The sequence below is a fragment of the Dendronephthya gigantea genome, unplaced genomic scaffold (assembly GCF_004324835.1).
Source record: "Dendronephthya gigantea isolate DGI-Jeju-01 unplaced genomic scaffold, DenGig_1.0 000207F, whole genome shotgun sequence".
Classification (NCBI taxonomy): domain Eukaryota; kingdom Metazoa; phylum Cnidaria; class Anthozoa; order Malacalcyonacea; family Nephtheidae; genus Dendronephthya; species Dendronephthya gigantea.
Window position 1 is genome coordinate 157,578 of NW_021163217.1, and position 21,371 is coordinate 178,948.

General features: G+C 29.8%; 1 protein-coding gene across 1 annotated transcript; it reads left to right on the forward strand.

Annotated features, from left to right (window-relative positions):
* Positions 1 to 19,348: 19,348 nt before the first annotated feature.
* On the forward strand, positions 19,349 to 21,124 carry LOC114539577 (spindle assembly checkpoint kinase-like). Its single transcript, XM_028560220.1, has 3 exons — positions 19,349 to 19,734; positions 20,397 to 20,593; positions 20,832 to 21,124. The coding sequence occupies exons 1-3, from the start codon at positions 19,349 to 19,351 to the stop codon at positions 21,122 to 21,124; spliced, it is 876 nt and encodes a 291-aa protein (XP_028416021.1).
* The last annotated feature ends 247 nt before the right edge of the window (positions 21,125 to 21,371 follow it).

Consider the following 21,371-nt stretch of genomic DNA (forward strand, 5'->3'; position numbering starts at 1 on the left):
TATAGAATTTAGCTTTTAAAATCTTTCACCTATATTGGGCAAAAATGCTATTTTAGACAATAGTTTTCAAATTTTTTGAACTGAATGAAATGAACTGCTGGTCTATATTCTGTTGTATCCTTTGTCAATCCATTCCGAAATTTCTTTCTGAATTTAAGATCAGCAAATAAATATTAAAAATTTAGCTTTAAAATCTGACACCTCATAAGGGAAAATTGCTATTTTGACAATGGTTTTCAATTTTTAACTGAATGAAATGAATGCTGGTCTAATATTCTGTTGTATCCTTTGTCAATCCTTCTGAACGATCTTACTGAATTTCAAGTCTAGGAAATATATATTAAAGAATTTAGCTTTCAAAATCTGACATCTCATTAAGGGAAAATATCTATTTTGGACAGTTGGTTTCAAATTTTTTGACCTGAATGAAATGAACTTGGTCTAATTTTTGTTGTATGCTTTTCAATCCTTCTGAACATCTTGCTCAATTGAATCTAGCAAATCAATATTAAAGAATTTAGCTTCAAAATCTGACACTCATCTAAGGGAAAATTGCTATATTTGGACAATTGTTTTCAAATTTTAACTCAATGAAATGAATTGCTGGTCTAATATTCTGTTGTATCCTTTGTCAATCCCTTCAGAACATTGTTACTGAATTTGAAGTTCAGCAAATCAATATTAAACAATTTAGCTTTTAAAATCTGTCACCTCATGTTGGGCAAAAATGGCTATTTTAGACAATGGTTTTCAAATTTTTTGAACTGAATGAAATAAACTGCTGGTCTAATATTCTGTTGTATCCTTTTTCAATCGCTTTTGAACATGCTTACTGAATTTAAAGTTCAGCAAATCAATATTAAAAAATTTAGCTTTAAAAATCTGACACCTCATATAAAAGAAAAATTGCTATTTTGCACAATGGTTTTCAAATTTTTTGAAAAATTACTGGTCTAATATTCGGTTGTATCCTTTGTCAATCCTTTCTGAACGATCTTACTGAATTTCAAGTCTAGGAAATATATATTAAAGAATCTAGCTTTCAAAATCTGACATCTCGTATAAGGGAAAAATATCTATTTTGGACAGTTGGTTTGAAATTTTTTGACCTGAATGAAAAGAATTGCTGGTCTAATATTCTGTTGTATCATTTTTCAATCCCTTCTGAACATTCTTACTGAATTTCAAGTCTAGGAAATCAATCTTAAAGAATTTAGCTTCTAAAATCTTTCACCTTATATTGGGGAATATTAGCTATTTTAGACAATTGTTTTCAAATTTTTTGAACTGAATGAAATGAATTGCTGGTCTAATATCCTGTGGTATCCTTTGTCTATCTCCTCTGAACATTCGTAGTGAATTTCAAGTTCAGCAAATCAATATTAAAGAATTTAGCTTTCAAAACCAAACACCTCATATAAAGGAAAAATTGCTATTTTCGACAATTGTTTTCACATCTTTTGAACTAAATGAAATTAACTGCTGGTCTAATATTCTGTTGTATCCTTTGCCAATCTCTTGTGGACATTGTTACTGAATTTCAAGTTCAGCAAATCAATATTATAGAATTTACCTTTTAAAATCTTTCACCTAATATTGGGCAAAAATGGCTATTTTAGACAATAGTTTTCAAATTTTTTGAACTGAATGAAATGAACTGCTGGTCTAATATTCTGTTGTATCCTTTGTCAATCCATTCCGAAATTTCTTTCTGAATTTAAAGATCAGCAAATAAATATTAAAAAATTTAGCTTTAAAAATCTGACACCTCATATAAGGGAAAAATTGCTATTTTGACGATGGTTTTCAAATTTTTTGAACTGAATGAAATGAATTGCTGGTCTAATATTCTGTTGTATCCTTTGTCAATCCCTTCTGAACGATCTTACTGAATTTCAAGTCTAGGAAATATATATTAAAGAATTTAGCTTTCAAAATCTGACATCTCATATAAGGGAAAAATATCTATTTTGGACAGTTGGTTTCAAATTTTTGACCTGAATGAAATGAACTGCTGGTCTAATATTTTGTTGTATGCTTTCAATCCCTTCTGAACATTCTTGCTCAATTTGAAATCTAGCAAATCAATATTAAAGAATTTAGCTTTCAAAATCTGACACCTCATATAAGGGAAAAATTGCTATTTTGACAATTGTTTTCAAAATTTTTAACTCAATGAAATGAATTGCTGGTCTAATATTCTGTTGTATCCTTTGTCAATCCCTTCAGAACATTGTTACTGAATTTGAAGTTCAGCAAATCAATATTAAACAATTTAGCTTTTAAAATCTGACACCTCATGTTGGGCAAAAATGGCTATTTTAGACAATGGTTTTCAAATTTTTTGAACTGAATGAAATAAACTGCTGGTCTAATATTCTGTTGTATCCTTTTTCAATCGCTTTTGAACATGCTTACTGAATTTAAAGTTCAGCAAATCAATATTAAAAAATTTAGCTTTAAAAATCTGACACCTCATATAAAAGAAAAATTGCTATTTTGCACAATGGTTTTCAAATTTTTTAAAAAATTACTGGTCTAATATTCGGTTGTATCCTTTGTCAATCCTTTCTGAACGATCTTACTGAATTTCAAGTTTAGGAAATATATATTAAAGAATTTAGCTTTCAAAATCTGACATCTCGTATAAGGGAAAAATATCTATTTTGGACAGTTGGTTTGAAATTTTTTGACCTGAATGAAATGAACTGCTGGTCTAATATTCTGTTGTATGCTTTTTCAATCCCTTCTGAACATTCTTGCTCAATTTCAAATCTAGCAAATCAATATTAAAGAATTTAGCTTTCAAAATCTGACATCTCGTATAAGGGAAAAATATCTATTTTGGACAGTTGGTTTGAAATTTTTTGACCTGAATGAAAAGAATTGCTGGTCTAATATTCTGTTGTATCCTTTTTCAATCCCTTCTGAACATTCTTACTGAATTTCAAGTCTAGGAAATCAATCTTAAAGAATTTAGCTTCTAAAATCTTTCACCTCATATTGGGGAATAATAGCTATTTTAGACAATTGTTTTCAAATTTTTTGAACTGAATGAAATGAATTGCTGGTCTAATATCCTGTGGTATCCTTTGTCTATCTCCTCTGAACATTCGTAGTGAATTTCAAGTTCAGCAAATCAATATTAAAGAATTTAGCTTTCAAAACCAAACACCTCATATAAAGGAAAAATTGCTATTTTCGACAATTGTTTTCACATCTTTTGAACTAAATGAAATTAACTGCTGGTCTAATATTCTGTTGTATCCATTGCCAATCTCTTGTGGACATTGTTACTGAATTTCAAGTTCAGCAAATCAATATTATAGAATTTAGCTTTAAAATCTTTCACCTAATATTGGGCAAAAATGGCTATTTTAGACAATAGTTTTCAAATTTTTTGAACTGAATGAAATGAACTGCTGGTCTAATATTCTGTTGTATCCTTTGTCAATCCCTTCCGAAATTTCTTTTCTGAATTTAAATATCAGCAAATAAATATTAAAAAATTTAGCTTTAAAAATCTGACACCTCATTTAAGGGAAAAATTGCTATTTTGCACAATGGTTTTCAAATTTTTTGAACTGAATGAAATGAATTGCTGGTCTAATATTCTGTTGTATCCTTTGTCAATCCCTTCTGAACGATCTTACCGAATTTCAAGTCTAGGAAATATATATTAAAGAATTTAGCTTTCAAAATCTGACATCTCATATAAGGGAAAAATATCTATTTTGGACAGTTGGTTTCAAATTTTTTGACCTGAATGAAATGAACTGCTGGTCTAATATTTTGTTGTATGCTTTTTCAATCCCTTCTGAACATTCTTGCTCAATTTGAAATCTAGCAAATCAATATTAAAGAATTTAGCTTTCAAAATCTGACACCTCATATAAGGGAAAAATTGCTATTTTTGACAATTGTTTTCAAATTTTTTAACTCAATGAAATGAATTGCTGGTCTAATATTCTGTTGTATCCTTTGTCAATCCCTTCTGAACATTGTTACTGAATTTGAAGTTCAGCAAATCAATATTAAACAATTTAGCTTTTAAAATCTGACACCTCATGTTGGGCAAAAATGGCTATTTTAGACAATGGTTTTCAAATTTTTTGAACTGAATGAAATAAACTGCTGGTCTAATATTCTGTTGTATCCTTTTTCAATCGCTTTTGAACATGCTTACTGAATTTAAAGTTCAGCAAATCAATATTAAAAAATTTAGCTTTAAAAATCTGACACCTCATATAAAAGAAAAATTGCTATTTTGCACAATGGTTTTCAAATTTTTGGAAAAATTACTGGTCTAATATTCGGTTGTATCCTTTGTCAATCCTTTCTGAACGATCTTACTGAATTTCAAGTCTAGGAAATATATATTAAAGAATCTAGCTTTCAAATCTGACATCTCGTATAAGGGAAAAATCTATTTTGGACAGTTGGTTTGAAATTTTTTGACCTGAATGAAAGAATTGCTGGTCTAATATTCTGTTGTATCCTTTTCAATCCCTTCTGAACATTCTTACTGAATTTCAAGTCTAGGAAATCAATCTTAAAGAATTTAGCTTCTAAAATCTTTCACCTCATATTGGGGAATAATAGCTATTTTAGACAATTGTTTTCAAATTTTTTGAACTGAATGAAATGAATTGCTGGTCTAATATCCTGTGGTATCCTTTGTCTATCTCCTCTGAACATTCGTAGTGAATTTCAAGTTCAGCAAATCAATATTAAAGAATTTAGCTTTCAAAACCAAACACCTCATATAAAGGAAAAATTGCTATTTTCGACAATTGTTTTCACATCTTTTGAACTAAATGAAATTAACTGCTGGTCTAATATTCTGTTGTATCCTTTGCCAATCTCTTGTGGACATTGTTACTGAATTTCAAGTTCAGCAAATCAATATTATAGAATTTAGCTTTTAAAATCTTTCACCTAATATTGGGCAAAAATGGCTATTTTAGACAATAGTTTTCAAATTTTTTGAACTGAATGAAATGAACTGCTGGTCTAATATTCTGTTGTATCCTTTGTCAATCCATTCCGAAATTTCTTTCTGAATTTAAAGATCAGCAAATAAATATTAAAAAATTTAGCTTTAAAAATCTGACACCTCATATAAGGGAAAAATTGCTATTTTGACAATGGTTTTCAAATTTTTTGAACTGAATGAAATGAATTGCTGGTCTAATATTCTGTTGTATCCTTTGTCAATCCCTTCTGAACGATCTTACTGAATTTCAAGTCTAGGAAATATTATTAAAGAATTTAGCTTTCAAAATCTGACATCTCATATAAGGGAAAATATCTATTTTGGACAGTTGGTTTCAAATTTTTTGACCTGAATGAAATGAACTGCTGGTCTAATATTTTGTTGTATGCTTTTTCAATCCCTTCTGAACATTCTTGCTCAATTTGAAATCTAGCAAATCAATATTAAAGAATTTAGCTTTCAAAATCTGACACCTCATATAAGGGAAAAATTGCTATTTTGGACAATTGTTTTCAAATTTTTTAACTCAATGAAATGAATTGCTGGTCTAATATTCTGTTGTATCCTTTGTCAATCCCTTCAGAACATTGTTACTGAATTTGAAGTTCAGCAAATCAATATTAAACAATTTAGCTTTTAAAATCTGTCACCTCATGTTGGGCAAAATGGCTATTTTAGACAATGGTTTTCAAATTTTTTGAACTGAATGAAATAAACTGCTGGTCTAATATTCTGTTGTATCCTTTTTCAATCGCTTTTGAACATGCTTACTGAATTTAAAGTTCAGCAAATCAATATTAAAAAATTTAGCTTTAAAAATCTGACACCTCATATAAAAGAAAAATTGCTATTTTGCACAATGGTTTTCAAATTTTTTGAAAAATTACTGGTCTAATATTCGGTTGTATCCTTTGTCAATCCTTTCTGAACGATCTTACTGAATTTCAAGTCTAGGAAATATATATTAAAGAATCTAGCTTTCAAAATCTGACATCTCGTATAAGGGAAAAATATCTATTTTTGACAGTTGGTTTGAAATTTTTTGACCTGAATGAAAAGAATTGCTGGTCTAATATTCTGTTGTATCATTTTTCAATCCCTTCTGAACATTCTTACTGAATTTCAAGTCTAGGAAATCAATCTTAAAGAATTTAGCTTCTAAAATCTTTCACCTTATTTGGGGAATATTAGCTATTTTAGACAATTGTTTTCAAATTTTTTGAACTGAATGAAATGAATTGCTGGTCTAATATCCTGTGGTATCCTTTGTCTATCTCCTCTGAACATTCGTAGTGAATTTCAAGTTCAGCAAATCAATATTAAAGAATTTAGCTTTCAAAACCAAACACCTCATATAAAGGAAAAATTGCTATTTTCGACAATTGTTTTCACATCTTTTGAACTAAATGAAATTAACTGCTGGTCTAATATTCTGTTGTATCCTTTGCCAATCTCTTGTGGACATTGTTACTGAATTTCAAGTTCAGCAAATCAATATTATAGAATTTACCTTTTAAAATCTTTCACCTAATATTGGGCAAAAATGGCTATTTTAGACAATAGTTTTCAAATTTTTTGAACTGAATGAAATGAACTGCTGGTCTAATATTCTGTTGTATCCTTTGTCAATCCATTCCGAAATTTCTTTCTGAATTTAAAGATCAGCAAATAAATATTAAAAAATTTAGCTTTAAAAATCTGACACCTCATATAAGGGAAAAATTGCTATTTTGACGATGGTTTTCAAATTTTTTGAACTGAATGAAATGAATTGCTGGTCTAATATTCTGTTGTATCCTTTGTCAATCCCTTCTGAACGATCTTACTGAATTTCAAGTCTAGGAAATATATATTAAAGAATTTAGCTTTCAAAATCTGACATCTCATATAAGGGAAAAATATCTATTTTGGACAGTTGGTTTCAAATTTTTTGACCTGAATGAAATGAACTGCTGGTCTAATATTTTGTTGTATGCTTTTTCAATCCCTTCTGAACATTCTTGCTCAATTTGAAATCTAGCAAATCAATATTAAAGAATTTAGCTTTCAAAATCTGACACCTCATATAAGGGAAAAATTGCTATTTTTGACAATTGTTTTCAAAATTTTTAACTCAATGAAATGAATTGCTGGTCTAATATTCTGTTGTATCCTTTGTCAATCCCTTCAGAACATTGTTACTGAATTTGAAGTTCAGCAAATCAATATTAAACAATTTAGCTTTTAAAATCTGACACCTCATGTTGGGCAAAAATGGCTATTTTAGACAATGGTTTTCAAATTTTTTGAACTGAATGAAATAAACTGCTGGTCTAATATTCTGTTGTATCCTTTTTCAATCGCTTTTGAACATGCTTACTGAATTTAAAGTTCAGCAAATCAATATTAAAAAATTTAGCTTTAAAAATCTGACACCTCATATAAAAGAAAAATTGCTATTTTGCACAATGGTTTTCAAATTTTTTGAAAAATTACTGGTCTAATATTCGGTTGTATCCTTTGTCAATCCTTTCTGAACGATCTTACTGAATTTCAAGTCTAGGAAATATATATTAAAGAATCTAGCTTTCAAAATCTGACATCTCGTATAAGGGAAAAATATCTATTTTGGACAGTTGGTTTGAAATTTTTTGACCTGAATGAAAAGAATTGCTGGTCTAATATTCTGTTGTATCATTTTTCAATCTTCTGAACATTCTTACTGAATTTCAAGTCTAGGAAATCAATCTTAAAGAATTTAGCTTCTAAAATCTTTCACCTATATTGGGGAATATTAGCTATTTTAGACAATTGTTTTCAAATTTTTTGAACTGAATGAAATGAATTGCTGGTCTAATATCCTGTGGTATCCTTTGTCTATCTCCTCTGAACATTCGTAGTGAATTTCAAGTTCAGCAAATCAATATTAAAGAATTTAGCTTTCAAAACCAAACACCTCATATAAAGGAAAAATTGCTATTTTCGACAATTGTTTTCACATCTTTTGAACTAAATGAAATTAACTGCTGGTCTAATATTCTGTTGTATCCTTTGCCAATCTCTTGTGGACATTGTTACTGAATTTCAAGTTCAGCAAATCAATATTATAGAATTTAGCTTTTAAAATCTTTCACCTAATATTGGGCAAAAATGGCTATTTTAGACAATAGTTTTCAAATTTTTTGAACCGAATGAAATGAACTGCTGGTCTAATATTCTGTTGTATCCTTTGTCAATCCTTCCGAAATTTCTTTCTGAATTTAAAGATCAGCAAATAAATATTAAAAATTTAGCTTTAAAAATCTGACACCTCATATAAGGGAAAAATTGCTATTTTGCACAATGGTTTTCAAATTTTTTGAACTGAATGAAATGAATTGCTGGTCTAATATTCTGTTGTATCCTTTGTCAATCCCTTCTGAACGATCTTACTGAATTTCAAGTCTAGGAAATATATATTAAAGAATTTAGCTTTCAAAATCTGACATCTCATATAAGGGAAAAATATCTATTTTGGACAGTTGGTTTCAAATTTTTTGACCTGAATGAAATGAACTGCTGGTCTAATATTTTGTTGTATGCTTTTTCAATCCCTTCTGAACATTCTTGCTCAATTTGAAATCTAGCAAATCAATATTAAAGAATTTAGCTTTCAAAATCTGACACCTCATATAAGGGAAAAATTGCTATTTTGACAATTGTTTTCAAATTTTTTAACTCAATGAAATGAATTGCTGGTCTAATATTCTGTTGTACTTTTGTCAATCCCTTCTGAACATTGTTACTGAATTTGAAGTTCAGCAAATCAATATTAAACAATTTAGCTTTTAAAATCTGACACCTCATGTTGGGCAAAAATGGCTATTTTAGACAATGGTTTTCAAATTTTTTGAACTGAATGAAATAAACTGCTGGTGTAATATTCTGTTGTATCCTTTTTCAATCGCTTTTGAACATGCTTACTGAATTTAAAGTTCAGCAAATCAATATTAAAAAATTTAGCTTTAAAAATCTGACACCTCATATAAAAGAAAAATTGCTATTTTGCACAATGGTTTTCAAATTTTTTAAAAAATTACTGGTCTAATATTCGGTTGTATCCTTTGTCAATCCTTTCTGAACGATCTTACTGAATTTCAAGTTTAGGAAATATATATTAAAGAATTTAGCTTTCAAAATCTGACATCTCGTATAAGGGAAAAATATCTATTTTGGACAGTTGGTTTGAAATTTTTTGACCTGAATGAAATGAACTGCTGGTCTAATATTCTGTTGTATGCTTTTTCAATCCCTTCTGAACATTCTTGCTCAATTTCAAATCTAGCAAATCAATATTAAAGAATTTAGCTTTCAAAATCTGACACCTCATATAAGGGAAAAATTGCTATTTTGGACAATTGTTTTCAAATTTATTAACTCAATGAAATGAATTGCTGGTCTAATATTCTGTTGTATCCTTTGTCAAACCCTTTTGAACATTGTTACTGAATTTGAAGTTCAGCAAATCAATATTAAACAATTTAGCTTTTAAAATCTGTCACCTCATGTTGGGCAAAAATGGCTATTTTAGACAATGGTTTTCAAATTTTTTGAACTGAATGAAATAAACTGCTGGTCTAATATTCTGTTGTATCCTTTGTTCATCTCTGAACGTTACTGAATTTCAAGTCAGGAAATATATTAAAGAATTTAGCTTTCAAAATCTGACCTCGTATAAGGGAAAAATATCTATTTTTGACAGTTGGTTTGAAATTTTTTGACCTGAATGAAATGAACTGCTGGTCTAATATTCTGTTGTATGCTTTTTCAATCCCTTCTGAACATTCTTGCTCAATTTCAAATCTAGCAAATCAATATTAAAGAATTTAGCTTTCAAAATCTGACACCTCATATAAGGGAAAAATTGCTATTTTGGACACTTGTTTTCAAATTTTTTAACTCAATGAAATGAATTGCTGGTCTAATATTCTGTTGTATCCTTTGTCAAACCCTTTTGAAAGTCTAGAAAATATATATTAAATAATTTAGCTTTCAATATCTGACATCTCATATAAAGGAAAAATTGCCATTTTGGACAATTGTTTTCAAATTTTTTGAAATGAATGAAATGAACTGCTGGTCTAATATTCTGTTGTATGCTTTTTCAATCCCTTCTAAACATTCGTGCTCAATTTGAAATCTAGCAAATCAATATTAAAGAATTTAGCTTTAAAAATCTGACACCTCATATAAGGGAAAAATTGCTATTTTGCACACTGGTTTTTAAATTTTTTGAACTGAATGAAATGAATTGCTGGTCTAATATTCTGTTGTATCCTTTGTCAGTCCCTTCTGAACATTGTTACTGAATTTGAAGTTCAGCAAATCAATATTATTTATTATCATCAATATCATTTACCATCATTTATTATGATTAATATGCTAATTATGATCAAAATATTCATAATGATCTACATATTTGCAATGGCAACCATCATTTATTATGATTAATATGCTAATTATGATCAAAATCATCATAATGAGCATCATGGTTTCCATTGCAACCATAATTTATGAAATAATATGCTAATTATGATCAAAATCATCATAATGAGCATCATGGTTGCTATGGCAATCATAATTTATTATGATTAATTTGCTACTTATGATCAAGATCATCATAATGATCATAATAGTTGCCATGGCAACCATCATTTAATATGATTAATATGCTATTCAGCAATTTTTCCCTTTTATGAGGTGACAGATTTTAAAAGCTAAATTGTTTAATATTGATTTGCTGAACTTCAAATTCAGTAACAATGTTCTGAAGGGATTGACAAAGGATACAACAGAATATTAGACCAGCAATTCATTTCATTGAGTTAAAAATTTTGAAAACAATTGTCAAAAATAGCAATTTTTCCCTTATATGAGGTGTCAAATTTTGAAAGCTAAATTCTTTAATATTGATTTGCTAGATTTCAAATTGAGAACGAATGTTCAGAAGGGATTGAAAAAGCATACAACAAAATATTAGACGAGCAGTTCATTTCGTTCAGGTCAAAAAATTTGAAACCAACTGTCCAAAATAGATATTTTTCCCTTATATGAGATGTCAGATTTTGAAAGCTAAATTCTTTAATATATATTTCCTAGACTTGAAATTCGGTAAGATCGTTCAGAAGGGATTGACAAAGGATACAACAGAATATTAGACCAGCAATTCATTTCATTCAGTTCAAAAAATTTGAAAACCATTGTGCAAAATAGCAATTTTTCCCTTATATGAGGTGTCAGATTTTTAAAGCTAAATTTTTTAATATTTATTTGCTGATCTTTAAATTCAGAAAGAAATTTCGGAAGGGATTGACAAAGGATACAACAGAATATTAGACCAGCAGTTCATTTCATTCAGTTCAAAAAATTTGAAAACTTTTGTCTAAAATAGCCATTTTTGCCCAATATTAGGTGAAAGATTTTAAAAGCTAAATTCTATAATATTGATTTGCTGAACTTGAAATTCAGTAACAATGTCCACAGAGATTGGCAAAGGATACAACAGAATATTAGACCAGCAGTTAATTTCATTTAGTTCAAAAGATGTGAAAACAATTGTTGAAAATAGCAATTTTTCCTTTATATGAGGTGTTGGGTTTTGAAAGCTAAATTCTTTAATATTGATTTGCTGAACTTGAAATTCACTACGAATGTTCAGAGGAGATAGACGAAGGATACCACAGGATATTAGACCAGCAATTCATTTCATTCAGTTCAAAAAATTTGAAACAATTGTCTAAAATAGCTATTATTCCCCAATATGAGGTGAAAGATTTTAGAAGCTAAATTCTTTAAGATTGATTTCCTAGACTTGAAATTCAATAAGAATGTTCAGAAGGGATTGAAAAAGGATACAACAGAATATTAGACCTGTAATACTTTTCATTCAGGTCAAAAAATTTCAAACCAACTGTCCAAAATAGATATTTTTCCCTTATACGAGATGTCAGATTTTGAAAGCTAGATTCTTTAATATATATTTCCTAGACTTGAAATTCAGTAAGATCGTTCAGAAAGGATTGACAAAGGATACAACCGAATATTAGACCAGTAATTTTTCCAAAAATTTGAAAACCATTGTGCAAAATAGCAATTTTTCTTTTATATGAGGTGTCAGATTTTTAAAGCTAAATTTTTTAATATTGATTTGCTGAACTTTAAATTCAGTAAGAATGTTCAAAAGGGATTGAAAAAGGATACAACAGAATATTAGACCAGCAGTTCATTTCATTCAGTTCAAAAAATTGGAAAACCATTGTCTAAAATAGCAATTTTTGCCCAACATGAGGTGACAGATTTTAAAAGCTAAATTGTTTAATATTGATTTGCTGAACTTCAAATTCAGTAACAATGTTCCGAAGGGATTGACAAAGGATACAACAGAATATTAGACCAGCAATTCATTTCATTGAGTTAAAAAATTTGAAAACAATTGTCAAAAAAAGCAATTTTTCCCTTATATGAGGTGTCAAATTTTGAAAGCTAAATTCTTTAATATTGATTTGCTAGATTTCAAATTGAACAAGAATGTTCAGAAGGGATTGAAAAAGCATACAACAAAATATTAGACCAGCAGTTCATTTCATTCAGGTCAAAAAATTTGAAACCAACTGTCCAAAATAGATATTTTTCCCTTATATGAGATGTCAGATTTTAAAAACTAAATTCTTTAATATATATTTCCTAGACTTGAAATTCAGTAAGATCGTTCAGAAAGGATTGACAAAGGATACAACCGAATATTAGAGCAGTAATTTTTCAAAAAATTTGAAACCCATTATGCAAAATAGCAATTTTTCTTTTATATGACGTGTCATTTTTAAAGCTAAATTTTTTAATATTGATTTGCTGAACTTTAAATTCAGTAAGAATGTTCAAAAGGGATTGAAAAAGGATACAACAGAATATTAGACCAGCAGTTCATTTCATTCAGTTCAAAAAATTGGAAAACCATTGTCTAAAATAGCAATTTTTGCCCAACATGAGGTGACAGATTTTAAAAGCTAAATTGTTTAATATTGATTTGCTGAACTTTAAATTCAGTAAGACATTTCAGAAGGGATTGACAAAGGTTACAACAGAATATTAGACCAGCAGTTCATTTCATTCAGTTAAAAAAAATTCAAAACAATTGTCCAAAATAGCAATTTTTCCCTTATATGAGATGTCAGATATTGAAAGCTAATTACTTTAATATATATTTCCTAGACTTTCAAAAAGGTTTGACAAAGGATACAACAGAATATTAGACCAGCAATTCATTTCATTGGGTTAAAAAATTTGAAAACAATTGTCCAAAATAGTAATTTTTTCCTTATATGAGGTGTCAGATTTTGAAAGCTAAATTTTTTAATATTGATTTGCTAGATTTGAAATTGAGCAAGAATGTTTAGAAGAGATTGAAAAAGCATACAACAGAATATTAGACCAGCAGTTCATTTCATTCAGGTCAAAAAATTTGAAACAAACTGTCCAAAATAGATATTTTTCCCTTATATGAGATGTCAGATTTTGAAAGCTAAATTCTTTAACATATATTTCCTAAACTTGAAATTCAGTGCGATTGTTCAGAAGGGATTCACAAAGGATACAACCGAATATTAGACAAGTAATTTATTTCATTCAGTTCAAAAAATTTGAAAACAATTGTGCAAAATAGCAATTTTTCCCTTATATGAGGTGTCAGATTTTTAAAGCTAAATTTTTTAATATTGATTTGCTGAACTTTAAATTAATTAAGAATTTTCAAAAGGGATTGAAAAAGGATACAGCAGAATATTAGACCAGCAGTTCATTTCATTCAGTTCAAAAAATTTGAAAATAAGCGTCTAAAATAGCCATTTTTGCCCAACATTAGGTGACAGATTTTAACAGCTAAATTGTTTAATATTGATTCGCTGAACTTTAAATTCGGTAACAATGTTCAGAAGGGATTGAAAAAGGATACAACAGAATATTAGACCAGCAATTCATTTCATTGAGTTAAAAAATTTGAAAACAATTGTCAAAAAAAGCAATTTTTCCCTTATATGAGGTGTCAGATTTTGAAAGCTAAATTCTTTAATATTGATTTGCTAGATTTAAAATTGAGCACGAATGTTCATAAGGGATTGAAAAAGCATACAACAGAATATTAGACCAGCAGTTCATTTGATTCATTTCAAAAAATTTGAAAACAATTGTCCAAAATGGCAATTTTTCCTTTATATGAGATGTCAGATATTGAAAGCTAAATTATTTAATATATATTTCCTAGACTTTCAAAAGGGTTTGACAAAGGATACAACAGAATATTAGACCAGCAATTCATTTCATTGAGTTAAAAAATTTGAAAACAATTGTCCAAAATAGCAATTTTTCCCTTATATGAGGTGTCAGATTTTGAAAGCTAAATTCTTTAATATTGATTTGCTAGATTTGAAATTGGGCAAGAATGTTCACAAGGGATTGAAAAAGCATACAACAGAATATTAGACCAGCAGTTCATTTCATTCAGGTCAAAAAATTTCAAACCAACTGTCCAAAATATAGATATTTTTCCCTTATGCGAGATGTCAGATTTTGAAAGCTAAATTCTTTAATATATATTTCCTAGACTTGAAATTCAGTATGATCGTTCAGAAAGGATTGACCAAGGATACAACCGAATATTAGACCAGTAATTTTTCAAAAAATTTGAAAACCATTGTGCAAAAATGCAATTTTTCTTTTATATGAGGTGTCAGATTTTTAAAGCTAAATTTTTTAATATTGATATGCTGAACTTTAAATTCAGTAAGAATGTTCAAAAGCGATTGAAAAAGGATACAACAGAATATTAGACCAGCAGTTTATTTCATTCAGTTCAAAAAATTTGAAAACCATTGTCTAAAATAGCCATTTTTGCCCAACATGAGGTGACAGGTTTTAAAAGCTAAATTGTTTAATATTGATTTGCTGAACTTCAAATTCAGTAACAATGTTCAGAAGGGATTGACAAAGGATACAACAGAATATTAGACCAGCAATTCATTTCATTGAGTTAAAAAATTTGAAAACAATTGTCAAAAATAGCAATTTTTCCCTTATATGAGGTGTCAGATTTTGAAAGCTAAATTCTTTAATATTGATTTGCTAGATTTCAAATTGAGCAAGAATGTTCAGAAGGGATTGAAAAAGCATACAAAAAAATATTAGACCAGCAGTTCATTTCATTCATGTCAAAAAATTTGAAACCAACTGTCCAAAATAGATATTTTTCCCTTATATGAGATGTCAGATTTTGAAAGCTAAATTCTTTAATAAATATTTCCTAGACTTGAAATTCAGTAAGATCATTAAGAAGGGATTGACAAAGGATACAACAGAATAATAGACCAGCAATTCATTTCATTCAGTTCAAAAAATTTGAAAACCATTGTGCAAAATAGCAATTTTTCCCTTATATGAGGTGTCAGATTTTTAAAGCTAAATTTTTTAATATTGATTTGCTGATCTTTAAATTCAGTAAGAAATTTCGGAAGGGATTGACAAAGGATACAACGGAATATTAGACCAGCAGTTCATTTCATTCAGTTAAAATAATTTGAAAACCATTGTCTAAAATAGCCATTTTTGCCCAATATGAGGTGAAAGATTTTAAAAGCTAAATTCTATAATATTGATTTGCTGAACTTGAAATTCAGTAACAATGTCCAGAAGAGATTGGCAAAGGATACAACAGAATATTAGACCAGCAGTTAATTTCATTTAGTTCAAAAGATGTGAAAACAATTGTCGAAAATAGCAATTTTTCCTTTATATGAGGTGTTGGGTTTTGAAAGCTAAATTCTTTAATATTGATTTGCTGAACTTGAAATTCACTACGAATGTTCAGAAGAGATAGACAAAGGATACCAAAGGATATTAGACCAGCAATTCATTTCATTCAGTTCAAAAAATTTGAAAACAATTGTCTAAAATAGCCATTATTCCCCAATATGAGGTGAAAGATTTTAGAAGCTAAATTCTTTAATATTGATTTCCTAGACTGGAAATTCAGTAAGAATGTTCAGAAAGGATTGAAAAAGGATACAACAGAATATTAGACCAGCAATTCATCTCATTTAGTTCAAAAAATTTCAAAACAATTGTCCAAAATAGCAATAAATTTTTCCTTTATATGAGATGTCAGACATTGAAAGCTCAATTCTTTAATATTGATTTGCCAATCTAAAATTCCGTATGAATGTTCAAAAGGGATTGACAAAGGATACAACAAAATATTACACCCAGGGGCGGATCTAGGATTTCTTTACGTTAGTCAAAATTCTCGCAGGTCAATACTAGGTTTACGGAATAAGAAGAATTTTCGCTCCCCCCCCCTAGATTGATGAAATTAGTTATATTTTACAGTTTACTAGCTGATTCGATATAAATCACACCTTTATTGTATTGAGCTTGGTCCAGGCAAAATTGCTTTATAAGTTTATAGCAGGAACACGCGGGCGACATAACAAGCATTAATATATAATACTATTAAAACATGTCTGGATATTATTTCTACGGTGCAGACATATAAACGTACAGACATAACATGATTTTACAAATATTACAAAATTCAAAATCTATCACGCTTTTAAATAATACAGATATAACACACTAGCCCACGCTCAGCTAATATGAATAAACAATACAACAAATGAGATTATGAACGGCTCTAAGTTCTAAATATTAATATAATTTTATGACATTTTACCGGCAGCGGGCGAATGCAAATAACACAGGACGAACGCCACGGGTTTAATCATTGTTAAATGTTAAGTAAAGATGTGTTTTTGGATGCTTTCATCACATTTAATCTATATGAATAAATTATGTAAAGGTACCTTTCAGCACCTTTACACATACTGATTAAACGGTTTTCTGGAGGCTTTAATTAAACGCCTTAAATTATATTTAAAGAGGAGTAAAGGCTGTATTCTAAATGTTAGTAAATGTCAATGAAAGGGGAATAAAATTTACCTATGAGCTGTCTTTAATTAAAAAGGAAAAAAGTTAAGATAATCTTTAATATATAAAATAGGTAGACTATATATCTTATTTTATAATACACACAAGTTACACAATACTGAAGTGCGTTATAGTGATAGTATATATTCCCAAAAGAGTTAAAAGGATTCACCAAAAGTGTCATCAAATGAGTCATTTAGAGATGTATCACTTGAGTTGAGTGATTGACTATTATTTTCTATAGCATTGTCTAAAGCTGCCCACTCTGGGCAATCTTTCGGCTTTGGTCTTGTGGACGGTTCTCCAACTCGCTTCTGGACAAGGTCAGATAGCGATGCATTGTGAAGTTTGTCCAATTTTCTCTTCATCCTTCGTATAGATCGACTCTCCCAGGCTAACTTTCGCACATTGTACCTGACAATTTTGTTCTCGGTTGACTCGTCAAATTCGCTCTCTTCGGAGGACATGTACTCAGATTTCATAACATCTGCAAATTTCGCGGTTTTTTGAGCGTCATAGCAAGCCTTCTCAAGTTGCTTTAACCTTCGAGCAAGTTTCTACAGTAAAATACAGAAAATACTTAAAAATGGGTGTCTTATCGTGTGAAATTGACACTGATTACCCAACACCTTATTTGTCTGGAAAGAAATTAACTCATGTAACTTAGGAGACAATTTAGACTACTGTATGATACCAAATAAATTATTTACAAACCTCATCTTTTCTGTTACGTCTTCTACATCTAGCAACATGCTCTTTCTGTGTTCCCCTGGTACTTCTAATGTTTGAGGCTCTCGAAGACCTAAAGTAGGTCTTAAATGCTTCTACAAACAAATAAATATTCAGTTATAATTAATCACATTCACTCATGATCACTGATTGCAAAATATAATGACAAGGTGCACAGTATAGAAAAATACTGTGGAAGGATGACATGTACATCAGTCATACACAGCTGACACAATTTTAGATTTAAAGTTGCCTAATTGTGCAAACATGCACACTTTATTTTGAAGTATGTTAATTTTATAATTTTTGAAACCATGCAATTGGTCATCCATTTCTAAAGAATATTTTTACATAAAAAACTACCGATGCAATTACGATTTTGTGCTAAAGTAATTTATTCTGCCCATTTGCATTTATTTACTCTTTTATCCCAAATTATGCGAAAAAATCAAAACTTTTAGCATATTAGTATAGTCTTAGTATTAATACTTTATCGTAGCGGAACATTTTACAGTAATCTTAAATTTAATAGAATTTTATAGCAACATGTTGTAAATATAGTAAACATATTCCATATTTTATCTAAAATTCTTTGTCTGTAAATTCAATTGCAATTCAGTCGTAAGACTGCAAAAATTGATCAATTAAACATTATTATTATTATATTATTAATAAAGTAAAAAAGGTTGTCATTTGCATTTATTTACTTACTTTAAATAGCTAGTAAATTAATTTTAATATGGTAAAACTTGGCGGTAGTATTTTATAATATGGTTAGTTATAAAATCTCCTCAACAATCTCCTTCCTCCGAACTAAAATAAAATATATATTATAGACATAATATATACAAGAATATGTAAAGTACCTTACCCTGCACAGCTTTGACACACGAATAGCCCTCACAGGCCCGGTTTGGCGGACACGTCTTCCCGCACCGGCAGGCATATTATCGATCTTGAATTTCATTTCTTCAATGCAAGACTTAGTTTCTTGGGTAGACTTTCGCAATTGTTCTCGTAGGAGATTGTTTTCTTCCACAACGTTCTGGAGCAACAGCACGTAATGGTCAGAAAGTGAGACAGCCATATATGATATGTTTAGGCTTTGCTGTAAATGATCGGTGCGAAACAACCTCTGGTCGAAGAAAGCTTTGTAATTGTGAACCTTGATCGATGAAGACTGTTAAACGTGAGCCGTAAAATCCAAATTTGAGCGCGAATTATCAAAACACCTTACAATTGGATAAGAACCAATGTGCGCAAAAAGAGCTTCATCCTGTTTGTAAAAATATGTGCTCTTCTAATATGTGCTGGCCCAAAAATGTCTGTGTTCAAACGGAAACACACTTTTATTTGCGAAATCAACGTACGGTGTGCAATTATTGAAAGAATTAATGGTGATACTTGTTATCGTTTGTTCTATGCCTTTACTATTATCTTCGAATAAGCGAACAGAAATAGTTAATTATTTTTCTTAGGGAGTAGGGGTGGGTAATATTTGTAAGGCATATGTAAACAAAGGGCGCGCGCGGGAATTTTCATTTGTTACGAACGAGGGAACAACTAACAAGAAGAAATCTCAAATGCTTGTCTCTGTTTTATCTAGTCGTATGAGCTTACGTAAAGTCGGTTGAAATGGCGCATTTTAACATGGCAATCCACACAGCGAGTGGCGCAGTTGCTAATGGTGGGATACGTAACGATCTGGGAGAAATCCCAGTGCAATCAGGTAAACAGAGCGATCATTTACCTGCAAAGCTACGTCGGATTTCAAGGCCAAACACGATCGAGGAAATTCGTCTCAGAAGACGTAGTAGAAAAAAGAAGCAGCGAGAGAGAAATAGATCCATGTCTAAAAGTGAGAGACGATTAGAGAAGAAACGAAAAACCGAAAATAAAGATCTTAAACAAGTAAACAAGATAAAGGCCCTTGTCGTTCGTGTAAAGAAAGAAAGAAAGCGTGCTGTAGATTTCTGGCGACTATGGGATAAAGAAAAAATGTTACACAGTGCCAGCAACATGTAAGTATTAAAAGTATAAGAGAATAGTGTTTATTTTTATTCGAAATCGGTTCAAAAAGCACTTTTATGACCTTTCATACCCGGTTCAACCCTATTTGTTGGTATTGGTATATAGTGAGCATGTTGCTTAAATCATTAAAGAAGGCCAAGTGTATATATGTTTGTGTGTATCTGTAAGTGTGACACCAGTACAAACCTTATGATTTTTTACATTTACTGGTAAACTTTATCAACACAGACTGCTGATAAATTGTACAAGACTAGAAAACTAAATGTATGAGGATTTTTGCACTAGGGTAACAATTTCATAAGGCTAGAAATATGTGGAAAAGAGTTTCTGTTGTTTGAGTTTTTACATTCAATACAATCTGATTTCTTATGTTCTGAGTGTGTATAGGCAATGGTACATATACATTACTCCTATATGTGGCACTGATGGTCATGTATTCACATATGCCTTTTTCATTGTAATCATATGTGTCTTTTTTAATTAGATACCTTCACATCAACCAAACCTTTTGTTAGTAAGATAAACAGAATGTGCCATAATTTACAGTTTTTTTGTATAAACTTAGGCTTAAACTTCAGCAGTTAGTGTAGTTTATGAACTTTATTTGCATACACATTAATTGATTTTATATTGTTGCATCTTTATAATTCAGAAATGTACATCAAATTGAAGAGATTAGCCTCAAAGACTTTGATGATGGAAAGCATGACATTGGAGAGGGAACATTTGGAGTTTGCAGGAAGAAAGTTTATAGAGGTCACATAGTTGCCGTAAAGTACTTCAAGGACAATTCACTCTCATCAGATGTGGAGAAGGAAGCCCTGATGATTAGTGCATTTGATCATCCAGGTATACAACACTTTATTAATATTATTGAAGTGATTAACTTATTAACATGAAAATACATTACCAATCAGTAAATATTAGCCCTACTTATTTTATTTCAAAATGTTAGATAATTTTACCTCTCAATGGGAATGCTAAAGAGCTTAAAAATGACAATTTTAATGTGTTGTCCTTTATTTTGCAAGTTGGATGCAGCCTTAAATAAGCAAAATCTTAACTGTTGGCATTCTTGTCTTTAAAGGTCTGCCATTTCTCTTTGGTGCAAATGTCAAAAATAAACCCTATTTATTGGTGACCGAATTTTATAGTATTGATGGACAATGTGTGACATTACAAAATGCTGTGAAGGGTATGTTGTCTTTGAGTATTCCTAAATGGGCCAACATTCTGGAAAAGATATCCGAAGCTCTTTCTTATATTCATAGTAAAGGGTTTATTCACGGTGACATTAAGGGTAATAATATTGTGATAAGAAAGCAATCCGATTCATTTTATCCGGTAATCATTGATTTTGGCAAAATGAAAAAAAAATAGTGAAGCAAAGAAATACAATTTAAATTCCAAAGAAAAGGAGAGATACAGCAATAAGTACAGACATATTACTCCTGAAGTAATAAATGGGAGTCATCCAAAATCGCCAGCCAGCGATATTTATTCTCTTGGAATGATTATTTCATTAGTGTTATCACCAGTCACCTCAATCGCAAAACATAGCAAAACAATGCATACATGGTACACCTGAGAAAAGGCCAACTATAAGGCAAATTATTTCAGATATCCA

Excerpts from the sequence above, each read along its gene's own strand:
- LOC114539577 (XM_028560220.1), top strand. The coding sequence starts at position 19,349 with ATGGCGCATTTTAACATGGCAATCCACACAGCGAGTGGCGCAGTTGCT. Across the intron at positions 19,735-20,396 it reads TTACACAGTGCCAGCAACAT|AAATGTACATCAAATTGAAG; the intron begins GTAAGTATTAAA and ends TTTATAATTCAG. Across the intron at positions 20,594-20,831 it reads TAGTGCATTTGATCATCCAG|GTCTGCCATTTCTCTTTGGT; the intron begins GTATACAACACT and ends TTGTCTTTAAAG.